The sequence below is a fragment of the Hippopotamus amphibius genome, chromosome 12 (assembly GCF_030028045.1).
Source record: "Hippopotamus amphibius kiboko isolate mHipAmp2 chromosome 12, mHipAmp2.hap2, whole genome shotgun sequence".
NCBI classification, from domain to species: Eukaryota; Metazoa; Chordata; class Mammalia; order Artiodactyla; family Hippopotamidae; genus Hippopotamus; species Hippopotamus amphibius.
This window is the reverse complement of record NC_080197.1, coordinates 41714366-41731136: the sequence shown is the minus strand read 5'-3', so window position 1 is coordinate 41731136 and position 16771 is coordinate 41714366. Positions and strand designations below refer to the sequence as shown.

The following is a 16771-nucleotide window of genomic DNA, read 5'->3' as shown; positions in this document are numbered from 1 at the left end:
AATTCTGCTGAGGGTTTTTCTAACAAAGCAATAAGAGTTTATAAGATTCTAACAACTTTAGATACAGCTAAAACAGATACACTCCCTGTTTTCCTCAATGAGATAAACAGACAGATGAACTTTTTATTTAAATACTTCTTAGAAAACACCCAATGCCTTGCTCCCCAACAGAGTCAACTGCCTCTTCAACAGATGACACCAGAAGACCATGGTTTCTAAGTCCTCCATCTGCTTTTGATAGCTTTCCTACCTCTATGCCTGGCATACAGAAAGTAAACAATAAATATTTGTTGAATGAAGGAATGGGTAAGTTAATGAATAACTAAATGGGTGCAAACAGTTAGTTCTTATTATTATAAAAGGATTCTACTCCCCTGTTATGAGTTCTAATCTGCTGCTTCTAATGTGATAAGGACTGACTCCACAAATCTTTAATAATAGTGCAAAATGTATGTTAGCCTCATAAATCATTTTATGATTTTATGAAATAATGCACACAAACCACAGAAAACAATGTTTCTCATAGTGTACAAATGCAACAAATTTTAGCTATTATCATTATAGAAATTAGATAACTAGATTTATTATGGTTGTGTGTAAATAAGCTTAAAGTAAAAACATGATAAATTTAGTTTTATTTACTTAGCACACTCAGGGAATTTGGGTTTTTTCTTAAACTACTGCAGGTTTACAGTGAACTTGCAGGTATGTGAGAGATTCATGCTTCTGGACAACATGGAGTAACAGAGAATACATTTACACTCTTCCCTGAACCAACAGGGGAGAAAAAAACAGACAAAATACAGAAAACAACAGTTTTCAGACATTAGACAGTAGGTAGCACAGGACAGTGATCCTTGAGAGAAAGGACACAAACAAGGTAAACCTTCTGATTGCCCTAGCTTACTGCCTGGAGAGTTTTCCAGCCACAGCAGAGGAACAGGAACTCAAGCAGAGCCCTGCAGTCTCTCTGAGTTGAAGACAGAGAGCTGGGCATCCAGAGAAGCCCAGGTGGCCAGAGTTCACAGGGCAGAGAACCAGAGAGGAGAGAGCTGTGCAGACAAAGGACTCAGGAAATCTGCAGAGTCCCGCCTCTAGTCGTCAGCTGAGTACAGATCAGTGTATGTATAAGAGGAAATCATCCAAAGCCTGGGAAAGAATAACATGAAAGTTTCAGAAAAAACAATCCCCAAGTTCACACAGTGTCAGGGAACAGCTCCTGTTCCCACCAGTCAAAGAAAAAAATCTCATTCTAGTTGCATCCGTTATAGTGCTCAGAAGGGTTTTGCCCAACAGCAAAGTAAAATTAGCTCAAGGCTAAATGCTTCTCTAGTTGCATGTAACAAAGGATAAAGCAAGACCTAAAAGGATGAAACTGTCCCTAAATAGATTAACCACATCCTAAAATTAAAATACAAAAATATCCAACACCAAGTAAGGCAAAACTCACAATGTCTGGAATCCAATAAAAAATTACCAAACATGCAAAGAAGCAGGAAAATGTAACCTATAATGAGAAAAATCATTCAGCTGAAAACAACCCAGAAATGACAAAGATGACAGAATTAGTAAACAAAGATATTAAAACAGTTACTATAATTGTATTCATATGCTTAAGAAGCTACAGGAAATATTATACATGTTAAGTAGATACATGGAAGACTTTTTAAAGATGCAAATTGAACTTCTAGAGTAAAAACTACATCAGAAATGAAAAATAAACTGGATGGGATTAACAAGTGATTAGATATTGCCAAAAAATAATTAGTGAACTTGAAAACAGCAATGAAAATTATTCAAAATGGAACAAAGAGAAAAATGAATGGAAAAAGTAAACAAATTATCAGTGATCTGTAGGACCACCACAAGAGGGCAAATATACCTGTAATTGGAATCCTGGAAGATAGAAGAGAAGGAGGGATTGGAAAAAATATCTGAAGAAATATTAGCCAGAGACTTCCCTGGTGGTCCAAGTGGTTAAGAATCCACCTTCCAATGCAGGACACACAGGTTCAATCCCTGGTAGGGGAACTAAGATCCCACATGCCCAATGGGGCAATAACAAGCCCGTACACTGCAACTACTGAGCCCACATGCTCTAGAGCCCAAGCAGCACAACTAGAGAGAAGCCCGCACACTGCAACAAAGACATGAAGACCCCAAGCATGGCAACGAAAATCCCGCGTGCTGCAACTAAGACCCAACATAGCCAAATAAATAAATAAATATTTTTTTAAATAGCCAAAATTTTTCCAAATTTGATGAAATATATATTCTACATATTCAAGAAGCAAAATGAACCCAAACCAAAGACCCAAACCAAACTACAGATCGATTTCTCTCATAAACATAGATACAAAAATTCTTTACAAAATGTTAGCAAATTGAATCTCATAACATATACAAAGGATAATACATTATAACCAAGTGGAGTTTATCCCAGGAATGCAACTGTTGCTTTGAGTCAAAAATCAACCAATCACTATATTATTAAATGAGAAAAATTATAAGATCATCGCAATAGATGCAGAAAAGCATTTGAAAAAGTACAATACCATGCCTATTAAAAACTCTCAACACACTAGGAAAAGAAGGGAACTTTCTCAACATGATAAAAAGCATCTATGGTAAACCTATAGCAGCCATCATATCTAATGGTAAAAGAACAAATGCTTCCTCCCTAAGGTTACAAATAAGGCAAGGATGTCCACTCTGACACTTCTATTTCACATTGCATAGGAGGTGCTAGCCAGTGTAATATAGAAAAAGAAATTAACTAAAGGAGTCCACATTAGAAAGGAAGAAGTAAAACTATCTTTAGTCCCAGAAGACAGAACTATCTATATAGGAAATCTTATGGAGTCTGTAAAAACTGTATGAGAACAAATGAATTTAGCAAATTCCTAAGCTAGAATAGCAATATAATAAAATTAATCATATTTCTATACTGGCAAGGAAGAACTGGTATTTAACTTTTTTAAATATGCAATTTATCACAACGATAAGAAGAAATAAGTATAAGTTTGATAAAAGCTGTGAAAAACCTGTACACTGAAGATTATAAAACACTGTTCAGAGAGGTTAAAGAAGACCTTAAAAATGGATAAGTTACAACCTAATCAAAATTCCAGCAGGTTATTCACAGAAATTGACAGGCCAATTCTAAAACTCATATAAAAATGCAAAATGCCTAAAATGGTCAAAGCAATTTTGAAAACAAAAAATAAAGCTGAAGAACTATGTACGTGAGAAAATTAAACCACTACTTCCAGACAACTGTAGGATCACTTTATGATATACTTTTAATACAGAGATGGCCATCACTTTTTCACATATATTTGATCTTTGTTAAGATATAATAAGATTGAACATATCCCCTTTGACAATTGCCTCACCTTGTTCCCTCCTTCCTCCTTCCTAGAGGTAATTATGGTGAGTCTCGTAACCTTCTTTCCAGAACTTCTCTGTACATCTATGTACATGTTTATGTAGACTTAGAAAATCAGAGTGCCAGCATACCTCAGAGATATTGCAAGTTCAGTTCCAGACCACCATAATAAAGTGAATACTGCAATAAAGCAAGTCGCACAAATTTTCTGGTCTCCAAGTTCATATAAAAATTACGTTTATACTATACTATATTCTATTAAGTGTGCAAGAGCACTATGCTTAAAATAACACCATACATACCTTAATTAAAAAATAGTTTATTGCTAAAAAATGCTAATTGTTATCTGAGCCTTCAGCAAGTCACAGTAGTAAATAACATTAAAGATCACCAATTACAGAGCACCATAACAACTATAATAATAATGAAAAAGTTTGAAATATTGTGGGAATTACCAAAATGTGACACAGAGACATGAAGTGAGCAAATGCTGCTGGAAAAATGGTACCAATAGGCGTGCTCAAAGTACGACTGCCACAAACCTTCAATTTGTAAAAAATGCAGTATCTGTGAAGCCCAGTATAATGCGGTATGCCTGCACTGTATGTTTAATACTATAAAGGAATATATGAGAATGAGAAAAGCTAAAATTGGGGACAATTTTTACCTAGGGGCAGCGCCAGAGATGGGGCCAGGTTAAGGGCATGGGACAGTGGGAAAGATAAGGATGCCATTAGAAAGGGTCCAGTCCAGGCAGCTTCAAATCTCTTAGTAATGTTTTATTTTCTTAACCTGGCTGGTGGGAAACAGGGATACATTGAATATATTCGGGTAAAAGGCTTCAAAAAGGTTTCAAAACTAGATTATTCCTATGGTACCACTGTCACAACTTTCAACACAGGATATTAATGTAACATTAACAGTCAGGCATACTGCACACATATAGTACTGAGCTACAAAACAATATTGAGGCATATTTGTTAATATTATTAGACATGTTAACAGGATGGTGATTACATTTTGCAAACAGAGAAATTTACAAAACTATTTAAGGGTGAAATACAATGGTGAGGATTTGCTTTAAAATACTATAAAGAGGATCAAGATGGCAGAGGAGGAGGACGTGCGCTCACTCTCTCTTGCAAGAGCACTGGAATTACAACTAACTGCTAAACAATCATTGACAGAAAGACACTGGAACTCACCAAAAAAGACACTCCACACCCAGAGACAAAGGAGAAGCAGCAATGAGATGGCAGGAGAGGCGCAATCACGTTAAAATCAAATCTCATAAACGCTGGGTGGGTGACTCACAAACTGGAGAACAGTTATACTGTAGAAGTCCACCCACTAAAGTGGGGGTTCTGAGCTCCACATCACAACCTGGGAGTCCAGCAATGGGAGGAGGAATCCCCAGAGAATCAGACTTTGAAAGCCAGCGGGATTTGACTGCAGGACCTCCACAGGACTCGGGGAAACAGAGACACCAGTCTTGGAGGGCACACAAAAAAGTGTGCTCACCAGGACCCGGGGGAAGGAGCAGTGACCCCATAGGAGACTGAACCAGACCTGCCTGCTGGTGTTGGAGGGTTGCCTGTAGAGGTGGAGGGCAGCTGTAGCTCACTGAGGAGATGGGGGCACTGGCGGTGAGGGTGCTGGTAAGTGCTCATTGGCGTGAGCCCTCCCAGAGTCCACCATTAGCCCCACCAAAGAGCCTGTGGGCTCCAGTGCTAGGTAGCCTCAGGCCAAACATCCAACAGGGTGGGAACACAGCCCCACCCATTGGCAGACAAGCAGATTAAAGTCTTACTGAGCTCTGCCCACCCAGCCCTACCCACCATCAGTCCCTCCCATCAGGAAGCATGCTCAAGCCTCCTAGATAGTTTCCTCCACAAGAGGGTATACAGCAGTATCAAGCAGTATCAGCAGTATTTCATCTTGTGGAACTGAAAACCACAGCCACAGAAAGACAGAGAAAATGAAAAAGCAGAGGACGCCGTACCAGATGAAGGGACAGGATAAAACCCCAGAAAAATAACTAAATGAAGAGGAGATACGCACCCTTCCAGAAAAAGAATTCAGAATAATGATGGTGAAGATGATCCAGGACTTTGAAAAAAGACTGGATGCAAAGATCGAAAAGTTTACCAAAGACCTAGAAGAATTAAAGAGCAAACAAACAGAGATATGCAACACAATAATGGAAATGAAAAATACACTAGAAGGAACCAATAGCAGATTAACTGAGGCAGAAGGGTGAATAAGTGACCGGGAAGACAGAATGGTGATAATCACTGATGTGGAAAAGAATAAAGAAAAAAGAATGAAAAGAACTGAAGACAGCCTAAGAGACCTCTGGGACAATGTCAAACGCACCAACATTTGCATTATAGGGGTCCCAGAAGGAGAAGAGAGAGAGAAAGGACCCGAGAAAATATTGGAAGAGATTATAGTTGAAAACTTCCCTAACATGGGAAAGGAAATAGCTACCCAAGTCCAGGAAGCGCTGAGAGTCCCAAGCAGGAGAAACCCAAGGAGAAACATGCCAAGACACAGTCAAATGGACAAAAATTAAAGACAGAGAAATGTTATTAAAAGAAGCAAGGGAAAAACAACAAATAACATACAAGGGAACTCCCATCAGGTTAACAGCTGATTTCTCAGCAGAAACTCTGCAAGCCAGAAGGGAGTGGCACGATATATTTAAAGTGATGAAAGGGAAGAACCTACAACCAAGAATACTCTACCCAGCAAGGATCTCATTCACATTCGAAGGAGAAATCAAAAGCTTTACAGACAAGCAACAGCTAAGAGAATTCAGCACCACCAAACCAGCCCTACAACAAATGCTAAAGGAACTTCTCTAAGCGGGAAACATAAGAGAAGAAAAGGACCTACAAAAACAAAAACAAAACAGTTAAGAAAATGGTAATGGGAACATACATATCGATAATGACCTTGAATGTAAATGGACTAAATGCCCCAACCAAAAGACGCAGACTGGCTGAATGGATACAAAAACAAGACCCATATATATGCTGTCTCCAAGAGACCCACTTCAGACCTAGGGACACATACAGACGGAAAGTGAGGGGATGGAAAAAGATATTCCATACAAATGGAAATCAAAAGAAAGCTGGAGTAGCAATACTCATATCGGATAAAATAGACTTTAAAATAAAAAATGTTACAAGAGACAAGAAAGGACATTACATAAAGATCAAGGATCCATCCAAGAAGAGGCGATAACAATTATAAATATATATGCACCCAATGTAGGAGCACCTCAATACATAAGGCAAATGCTAACAACTATGAAAGAGGAAATGCAAGGCAGAAATAGAGACACAGATGTAGAGAACAAACATATGGACACCAAGTGGGGAAAGCAGGGAGGGTTGGGGGGGAATGAAATGGGAGATTGGGATACCAAATTGTACACTCTAAATGTATGCTGTTTTTTGTCTGTTAACTGTATCTCAATAAAAGTTCTTAAAATAAAAAATAAAAATAAAATACTATAGGAAAGAGGTGCATGAGATAGATGAAGGGCAAAAATACTGTTAATTATTGGAGCTAGATGGTAGGTTCATGAGGGCTCTTTACAATGTTCTCTCCACTTTCATAAATATTTGAAAAGTTCAAAGTTTTTTTAATGAAAATTATATGTTAATGCTGGAGAAAAGATGTAATCTTACTAATTTTAGTGTCACAATATGTTTCTCCAGAAGAGAAAAAAGAAGTACTTTTACTCTAAGAACTTCTCAAAGTTAAAAATGAGTTTAGACTCTGGTCTCATACATGTAAGATACTTTTAAAGTTTTATAATAAAAAGACCCCAGTTGAGAACTTATTAACAACAAAAGCATCTCTATAATCAACTACAAAACCTAAAATCAACTCTGATCTCTTTTCTGCTTTAATCCATAATATTCTATTCCATCCGGGAGCTCTATCAAGTATTCAAAATGTTTCAAGATCACAGAACAAAGCTTGTCTTCCTCTCAAGGGCAAGCTACTGCTGGTGTGCAACCAACAGCATCAGCCTTCTGTGGATAAAAACAGCCTTCAAACACTGCATGCACCAAAGACCAAAGACCCAGGGAAAGTCGAAGAACAAAGCAGTTACCAGGGAGGAATTCGGCCGGCTGAGAGCTTGCCCTTCTGCCCTTCACACAAGAGTCTGTTCGCAACTGAGACTGGGTTCTTGATTCCTATAAAATAAAATTGGCAGAAAATGAGGTCAGAAAGTCTTCAAGTTTCCCATTCAATTTTGTGGCTGTTTCAATAAGACAACATTTAAATATCATGGAAAACTTTCTTTAAATATACTAATAAAAACCAATAATTATCATGAACAATAAGGATCAAATTGACAACTATATGAATAGCTACAGATATAAGAACAAATATAAGACACATTCTCATTTTGTCACATGCTATAGCAGCAAAGACTGAATGTGAAATAATACAAATTTAAATTAAGTTCCTTTTTAAGAGATTTCAGAATACAATTTTAAAAATAAACTGAAAATTTAGCATCTATTATCAAAACCAAGAATTTCCTCTAAAGAATAAACATAATTACACACAGCTTCAAATTTACCTTGGGGAGAAAAATTAATGGCCAAAAGTTTTAAAGTTCACCTGAAAGAAAGAATAAAGAGAAAGTCCTACAAATGAGGTAAGGCTGGGAAGAAGAGACCAAGTATGTACAAGATTGAGACTAAAATATGGTTCAGATTGTTTTCAGGAGGGAAAACAAAATGTGAGCAGTGAGAAAAAAGGTGCTTCTCCTGGAGGAAAAAAATAGGACAGTAGGTATTAGTGTGAAAACAAGTGCAAGGGTGACAATGACAAATATGACAATAGTGATGACAGAAGACAGTGACAGTAACTTAGGGTCCAGTATGCACCAGGCCCAATGCCAGCCCATAAATGTATCAGATGATTTAACTGATCCTTCAACTCTATCACATAAGTACAGTTATAAACCCTGATTACTGAGGAAACATTTGCACAGAAGGTTAAGCTACCTGCCCAGTATCACATGCTGAGATTTTAACAGAGGCAGCTAATGCCAGAGGCCATGTCCTCAAGCACTAACCTATGGATGCCTTTCAGGACACTGTTAATACCAAAAACAAAACAAACAAACAAACAAAAAAGAAGTGGGATACAAAGAGACTAAAAAACCTCAAATTAAGGTCACCAGATTGACTTAAAACAAAATTAGATATTTAGTTAAATACCAAAAACTTCTCTGCACCCCCCTCAAAAAGTATGAACTATCAAAGGAAGGAAAAGCTCAGATCTCTGTACTAGCTCTCAAAACAAATTTATTTCTGTATATGATGATTCAATATTGTAAAGACATTAATAATTACCAAGTTAACTTATAAATTCAAAGCTATAAATTCTCCATCAAAGCTTCAAAAGGATTTCTATGATGCATGACAAGCTGACTCTTAAATTCATCAGGAAAACTTTGTAATAAATAAATAAATAAATAAATAAATAAAGGTATTCACTTTACAAGATATCATTTCTTATTAAAAGCTATTCTAAAAAAATAAAAAATAAATTAAAAAAAAAAAGCTATTCTATTGCAGAGCAACTAAGCCTGTGTGCCACAACTACTGAGTCTGTGCTCTAGAGCCTGTGAGCCACAACTACTGAGTCTGTACTCAAGAGCCCGTGATCCACAACTATTGAGCCCACGTGCCACAACTACTGAAGCTCACGAACCTAGAGCCAATGCTCTGCAATGAGAAGCCAGCTCAATGAGAAGCCTGCACACTGCAACTAAGAGTAGCCCCCACTCACCGCAAGTAGAAAAAGCCTGCTTGCAGCAATGAAGACACAACACAGCCAATAAATAATAAATAAATAAATAAGTAAATAAATTTATTTTTTTAAAAAGCTATTCTAATTGAGTGTGGTTTGGGTACAAAATAGACAACTATATCAATGGAACAGAATAAAGTTAAAATTGAGACACAGACACGTGTGAATGTGGCTACTTAATACATGATACAGACAGTATTTCAAATGAGGAGGAAAAGGATGGACTATCTATGAGAGGTGGAAAGAACACAGAGCGATGGGAGTCAGACTTTTATAACTGTACCAGCTAGCGATGTATTGCTCTTCAGCTATATAGTCACCCTTGGTTGCCTGATGAGTGAAAATGGATATGGGCCTTTTAACTATGTTTCCTTTGCCAGCTGGCACACGGGTCAGCTTTGTCAGTAGAGGGCACTGGAGACACGGTGCAGGAGGAAAGGGTGGCTTGCCAGCCAGGCTCCTGGAGAGCACCAGTTTCTCTCCAGTGCTAATAAGTGCCTGTGGGTTGCAGCTTTCTTCAGCATTTGGCCGCCACATGTCTTCCCCAACTCCTGATTCAGGCCACAGCAACATAGCTGACAGCCACAGAAAGACGAGGTCCATGCCCAGCTCAAGTCACTGATCCCCACACCTTCTCCTCAGCCCCACACACAGCAAAGTATCCTGTGGGGCCAGCTGTCTAAGGAGCCAAAAGCCCAATCCTCATCCTGTGAACAGAGGTTTAATTCCCATGGCTTCCTAACCTCTGTGTGCCCACCTACCAGCCTGAGGCCCACAAGATTGTTTCTGCTCTCACAGTGACAGTGGCCTGGGTAACCTAGCAACTTTTCTGCCTAACAGCAGGCTGCAGCCACACCTACTTCAGTGTCGTCTGACCTCCCTTCCAAGTTTATCCTTACCTGGGTATTCTCCCTCTGCCCTTTACCTTAAGCTTCTTCTGTTTAAACTGCTGTGTGGTTTCTGTCTCCTAGCTGGACCCAGGCTGATAGAGTAACCTTGAACAAATTACTTAATCTCTCCTGTGTCTCACTTTCCTCACTTATAAAATGAGGATAAAAGTACTGACCTCAGAAGGTTATCGTGAGAACTAAATGATACATGAACTACTGGAGAACAATGTGTGGTATGTAATACTCACCCAATAAATGGTACTTATTAGAGTTACTGTTGTTATTCAATAAATTACATAGGAACAATTTGTTAATCAATTCAAAAATTGATCAACAAACAATGCGTTCAAGAAGCCAATGAAAAATAAATTACACACGTATTTGAAGAAAATTTAAGTGACTGTACTTACATTATGAGTGAGATAAACTTTAAGAAATGCAAAATACAAAAGCCACAACAGGGAAGGTAATAAGTTTGACAAATAAAACTTTAAGTTCCCATATGATAAAGCATATTATAAACAGAGCTAAAAGGCAAGCCACTCAAGAAGTATAAACAGTTCACAGAGAAATGCTAATGGCCTTTAAAAATATGAAATTTCATTAAATACCAATAAAATTTCGATAATAAAAAAAATTAAAACTAATTGAAATGCCATTCTTACCTATTATAAAAATCAGAAAACATAGAAGATTGGAACGAATGAACAAGTAAACTGACCTAGTTGACATATAGAGAATACACATCCAGCAACTGCAGAATACTCTTGTTTTGAAGTTCACATGGAACATTCATCAAAATATGCCATAAGCTGAGCCATAAAGCAAGTCTCAAAAAGTTTCAAGGGGTTAGAATCATTCAGAATATGTTCTCTGACCACAGTGACATTAAACTGGAAGTCAATTAAGTCTTTAGGCAAATGAATTTAACAACTTGTATGAAAAAGACAAATTCCTTGAAAAACACACATAAGAAAAAACATAGATAATCTTATAGGTAAGGAAACTGAATCCCATTTATTTAAAACTTCCCACAAAGAAACTCCAGTAGTTCAAAATAACTAATGAATTCTCACCAACAATTTTAAAAAATCATTCCAATCATACACACACTCTTTCAAAGAATAGAGGGGGTAAAAATTGCAACTCATTTTATGAGGCCAGCCGTAACATGATTCCAAAATCTAAAAACAATATTTTAAGAAAGTAAAATTAAAGAGAAATCTATTAAATAAACATAGATGTCAAAATCTTACATGATAGTACATCAAATCCAGCCGCATATGAAAAGATAAAAAATTACAATCAAGAAGACCTTATGCCAGGAATGAAAGGTTGGTTTAATACTCAAAAATCAACCATAAAATTCATTGTATCTAATAAAATAAAAAAGAAAAGCCAAAGATGCAGAAAAGCACTTAATGATATTCAATATCCATTTAAAATAAAAACTACCAGCAAACTAAGACTAGAAGGAAACATCCTCAATCTGATAAAGAGCATTTATGAAAATCCGACAGCTAGCAGCACACAGTATGGGAATAAAGCAAGGATGTACACTATCACCATTTATATTCAATACCGCAAGGAATGTCAGAGCCAGCATAAAATGCAAAAAAAAAAAAAAAAAATTTACATATTGGAAAGGAAAAAAGCAAAACTGCCATTACTCAAAGATGATGTGACTGTGTTATACAGGAATTACAAGAGAATCTATTTTTCAAATTGCTTGAATTAATAAGTGAAATTATCAAAGTCACTGAGTACAAGCCCAATACACAAAACTCAACTGTATTTCTAAATACAAAAATAATTGGATATTGATATTTTAAAATGTATATTTACAATAGCCATCAAAAAACTTAATATCTAGAATAAATCTAATAAAAAAGATGTATAAGACATCTATACTAAAAACCATAAAACACTGCTGAGAAAGAAATGAATAATATTTACATAAATGTACATATTTCATATTCATGAACAGGAAGATGAAATATTGTTAACAGGTCAGTTGTCCACATATGGTTCTATACATTCAACGTAATACCAATCAAAATTTCAGCAGGCGGGCTTCCCTGGTGGTGCAGTGGTTAAGAATCCACCTGCCAATGCAGGGGACACAGGTTTGATCTCTGGTCCGGAAAGATTCCACATGCCATGGAGCAACTAAGCCTGAGCTCTAGAGCCCGTGAGCCACAACTACTGAAGCCCACACACCTAGAGTCGGTGTTCTGCAACAAAAGAAGTCACCACAATGAGAAGTCCACACACCACAACAAAGAGTAGCCCCCGCTCATCACAACTAGAGAGAGCGTGTGCACAGCAACAAAGACCCAATGCAGTCAATAAGTAAATAAATAAATTATTTATTTTTTAAAAAAATCTCAGCAGGGTTTTATCATGGACATTGAACAGTTGAGTCTAAAAATTTTATAAAAATGCCATAAACTTAGAATAGCCAATAAAACTGTAAAGAAAAGAAAAAATTGGAAGATGGAAGATTTATACTACCAGATTATCAAGATACAATATAAAGCTACAGAAGTGGCTTTATATTGTATATAAAGCCACTTGTATATATATCAAGACAATGCGGCACTGGCAATAGACAGATTAATGGAATAGAAGGCATAGAAACAAACCATTACACACACAGTCATCCAATTTGCCAACACAATTCTGTGAGGCAAGAATAGTCCTTTCTATTGATAATGCAATGAGCCATTTGGATATCCATAAGGGGGAAAAAGTTAATTTCGGTTCCTACTTCACATACACTAAGATGAATCTGAGCTTGATAAGACAACTAAACGTGCAGGGTTAAAAACAATAGAACTACTAAAAGGAAACAGTGGAAGCTATCTTCAGGACTTTGGGTAGGCAAAGACTTCTTAAACAAAATAAAAATTAACCATAACAGTAAAGGTTGATAACTTAAACTTCATTAGAAGAGTGAAAAAGTAAGCCACAGACTGGGAGCAAATATTCACAATAAATGTATCTGACAAAAAGATGTGTATGAAAAATATATAAGGTACACCAACAAAGCAACAAAAAAGATAATCCAATGAAAAGTATGCAAAAGACTAGAACACACACTGCACAACAAGGTTATCTAAATGGCCAATAAGTACATGAGAAGGTTCTTAATATCATTAGTCACCAGACGAACTCAAATTAAAACAATACTAATACTACACATATATCAAAATGGCTAAATTTTAAAAAGAATAACAATATCAAACATTGGCAAGGATTCAGAGTAACTGAAATGCTCATACACTGTGGGAGTATAGATTGTAACAACCACTTTCTAAAACTGACAGTATCTCCTAAAGCAAAGCACCACTCCAAATCCTAGGTTTATACTCAAGGGAGATATTAATAACTGCATATGTCCACCAAAAGACATACACAAAAATATTCGCTGGTGCTTTATTCATAACAGTCAAAAACTAGAAAATATTTAAATATCCACCAAGAGAACAAATAAGTTATTATATACTTATGCAATAAAATGCTACTAACACAAAAGAAAAAACTACTTTGACACAAATCATAAATCAATCTCATAGGCATAACATTAAGCAAAAGAAACCAGACACAGAGGTGTATGATTCCATTCACAGGAATTTGAGGAACAGGCAAATTAATCTATGGTGCCTAAAGTCAGAATTAAGGGACAAGGACATCCCTGGTGGTCAGTGGTTAAGAATCCGCCTGCCAATGCAGGGGACACGGGTTTGATCCCTGGTCCGGGAAGATCCCACATGCCGTGGAGCAACTAAGCCCATGCGCCACAACTACTGAGCCTGCACTCTAGAGCCCACCAGCCACAACTATTGAGCCCAAGTGCCACAACTACTAAAGCCCGCTCACCCAGAGCCCATGCTCTGCAACAAGAGAAGCCACTGTACTAAGAAGCCGGCACACCAAAACAAAGAGTAGCCCCTGCTCGCCACAACTAGAGAAAGCTGGTGTGCAACAACAAAGACCCAACATAGCCAAAAAAAAAAGAAGGGACAAGTGGGAGTGGGTAGGAGGGGAATACGAGAGGTATAAACTAGGAAGAGGCATTAAGAACCCTCCTGGGAGTTTGGAAATGTTCTGTATTTTGACACAGAAGTGTTTTATGTCTTGATTTGGGTGGTGATTCACATGGCTATACACATCTAGAAATTAATGAATTTTATACTTAAAATTACTTCTATGTGGAAATCTAAAAAAAGGTACAAATGAACTTATCTACAAAACAGAAATATAGTCACAGATGTAGAAAACCAACATATGGTTAGCAGGGGGGAAGGAGGGGAGTGATAAGTTGGGAGATTGGGATTGACTTACACATACTACTGTATATAAAACAGACAACTAATAAGGACCTACTGTGTAGCACAGGGAACTCTACTGAATACTCTATAATGATCTATATGGGAAAAGAATCTTAAAAAGAGTGGATATGTATAACTGATTCACTGTGCTGTACACCTGAAACTAACACAAAATTGTAAATCAACTATCCAATAAAAATGAAAAAAAAAAACCTGTGCTCTTCATGTATATTTTGCTTTAATAAGTAAACTGCAAAACATTAGCTACATCTTATATGTACTGATGTGGAAAAAAATCTCTAAGACATCCTATTTAAAGAAAAAAAGAAAGTTTCATAAAAATATGTACATTTATTTTTTAAATATGTGCAAAACTATTTTTCTATTACATATAAATATGGATAAATGCACATTATTTTACTGGTTAACCCCCCTCCAAGGAGAGTTTTGGAAGGAAAGATTTGGAAGATCAAAGGTAAATTTCACTTACATCATTTGAATTTTTCAACAATTTTTTAACAATTTTTAACAAAAATATATTAATATATGTGTATTCAAATAATTGCAAACTTAATAGAATATGCTAACTCCCATTTTAAGTATCTGTAATCTCTTGAGGGGATGGAGGAGAATGATCAAACTCTAACCAAAGACTTGGACATAAGCTATTTCCTGTTTTCTTTACAAGTATCTGCAGGTAAGATTTTCTATTTTAAATTCAGTAAGAGAAAAAACTGTTTGTTTTCAACACTATTCCAAGAAAGAATGATGAAAATAACTGAGCTAAGTCTTTAGGAGGGATGAAATGGGAATACTCAGTTTTTTCTAAGAGTAGAAATAATGTGTTATAATGTTCACATACCACTCAGTGCTCCAACAGCTCCAAAATTCAAGGATTTTCCATCCATTATGCTGGCATCACACTCAATTTCACCCAAGAGATTTAGATTAGATCCCATTCCTGCATTTGTAAAAGGAGAATCCTAAAAGACAAAAACAAAATTTAAAATACCATTAGTCTTGTAAAATAGATAGTCAGTGGGAAGTTGTTGTATAACAAAGGGAGTCCAACTGGAGGATGGAAGATGCCTTAGAGGACTGGGGTGGGGAGGGTGGGGGGGACTCAAGGCGGGGGAGTCAAGGAAGGGAGGGAATACGGGGATATGTGTATAAAAACAGATGATTGAACTTGGTGTACCCCCAAAAAAATAAAAATAAATAAAAAATAAATAAAAAATAAAAAAAATACCATTAGTCTTAAAGAAGAATTAATGTCAACACTTCATAAGCTCTTCCAAAAACCAGAAAGGGAAAGAACACTTTCCAACTCATTGTATGATACCAGTACAGCCCTGATTCCAAAACAAGACAAAGCTATCATAAGGAAAGAAAACTACAGGCCAATATACCTCATGAATATTGACACCAAAATCCTCAAGGAAACCAAATACAGCAAAATATGAAAGAATTATACACCGTGAATGAGAGCAATTCCAGGAAAGCAAGTTTGGTTTAATATCTGAAACTCACTGTAATACACCATGTTAATAAAATAAAGAACAAGACAAATTTTAAAAACATGATCATATTAATAGAGAAAAATTATTGGACAAAATCCAATACTCTTTCATGAGAAAAACATTCAACAAACTAGAAATAAAAGAGAACTTCCTTAACATGATAAAGGCCATCTACAAAAGTCAGTCCAGGGCTTCCCTGGTGGTGCAGTGGTTGAGAATCTGTCTGCCAATGCAGCGGACATGGGTTCGATTCCTGCTCCAGGGAGATATCACATGCTGTGGAGCAACTAAGCCCATGCGCCACAACTACTGAGCCTGCACTCTAGAGCCCGCAAGCCACAACTACTGAGTCCATGTGCCACAACTAATGAAGCCCATGTGCCTGGAGCCCATGCTTCTTGCAACAAGAGAAGCCACCACAATGAGAAGCCCACACATCACAACAAAGAGTAGCCCCCGCTTGCCACATCTAGAGAAAGCCTGCATGCAGCAATGAAGACCCAGCACAGCCAAAAAATAAATTAAATAAATAAATAAATAAATTTAAAAAACAAAAAGTCAGTCTAGAACTAACACCATAATTAACAGTGAAAGACCCTTTCCCCTAGGATCTGGAACAACACAGCAATGTTCACTCTCCTCACTTCTATTCAACATTACAGTGGATATGCTGGACAGAACAATTAGGCAAGAAAAAGAAACAAAGAGCATCTAGATTAGAAAGGAAGAAGTAAAGTTACCTCTATTGGAAGATAACACGATCTTGTACACAAAAAATCCTAAAAACTCCAC

General features: G+C 36.8%; 1 protein-coding gene across 15 annotated transcripts in view; it reads right to left on the bottom strand.

The window, feature by feature from the left end:
* The window catches only part of TASP1 (taspase 1), a 230584-nt gene that overhangs the window by 178285 nt on the left and 35528 nt on the right, over nucleotides 1-16771 (bottom strand). For all 15 annotated transcript variants that reach the window (XR_009048367.1, XR_009048368.1, XM_057701502.1 and 12 more), the window contains exons 5-6: nucleotides 15322-15442; nucleotides 7518-7602 (exon numbers count right to left, since the gene is read on the bottom strand). Coding sequence is in view for 13 of the 15 variants with exons in the window: in XM_057701502.1 (XP_057557485.1) it covers nucleotides 7518-7602; nucleotides 15322-15442 (206 nt within the window). In the remaining 2 variants the exon portion in view is untranslated. The remainder of the gene's footprint in view (nucleotides 1-7517; nucleotides 7603-15321; nucleotides 15443-16771) is intronic.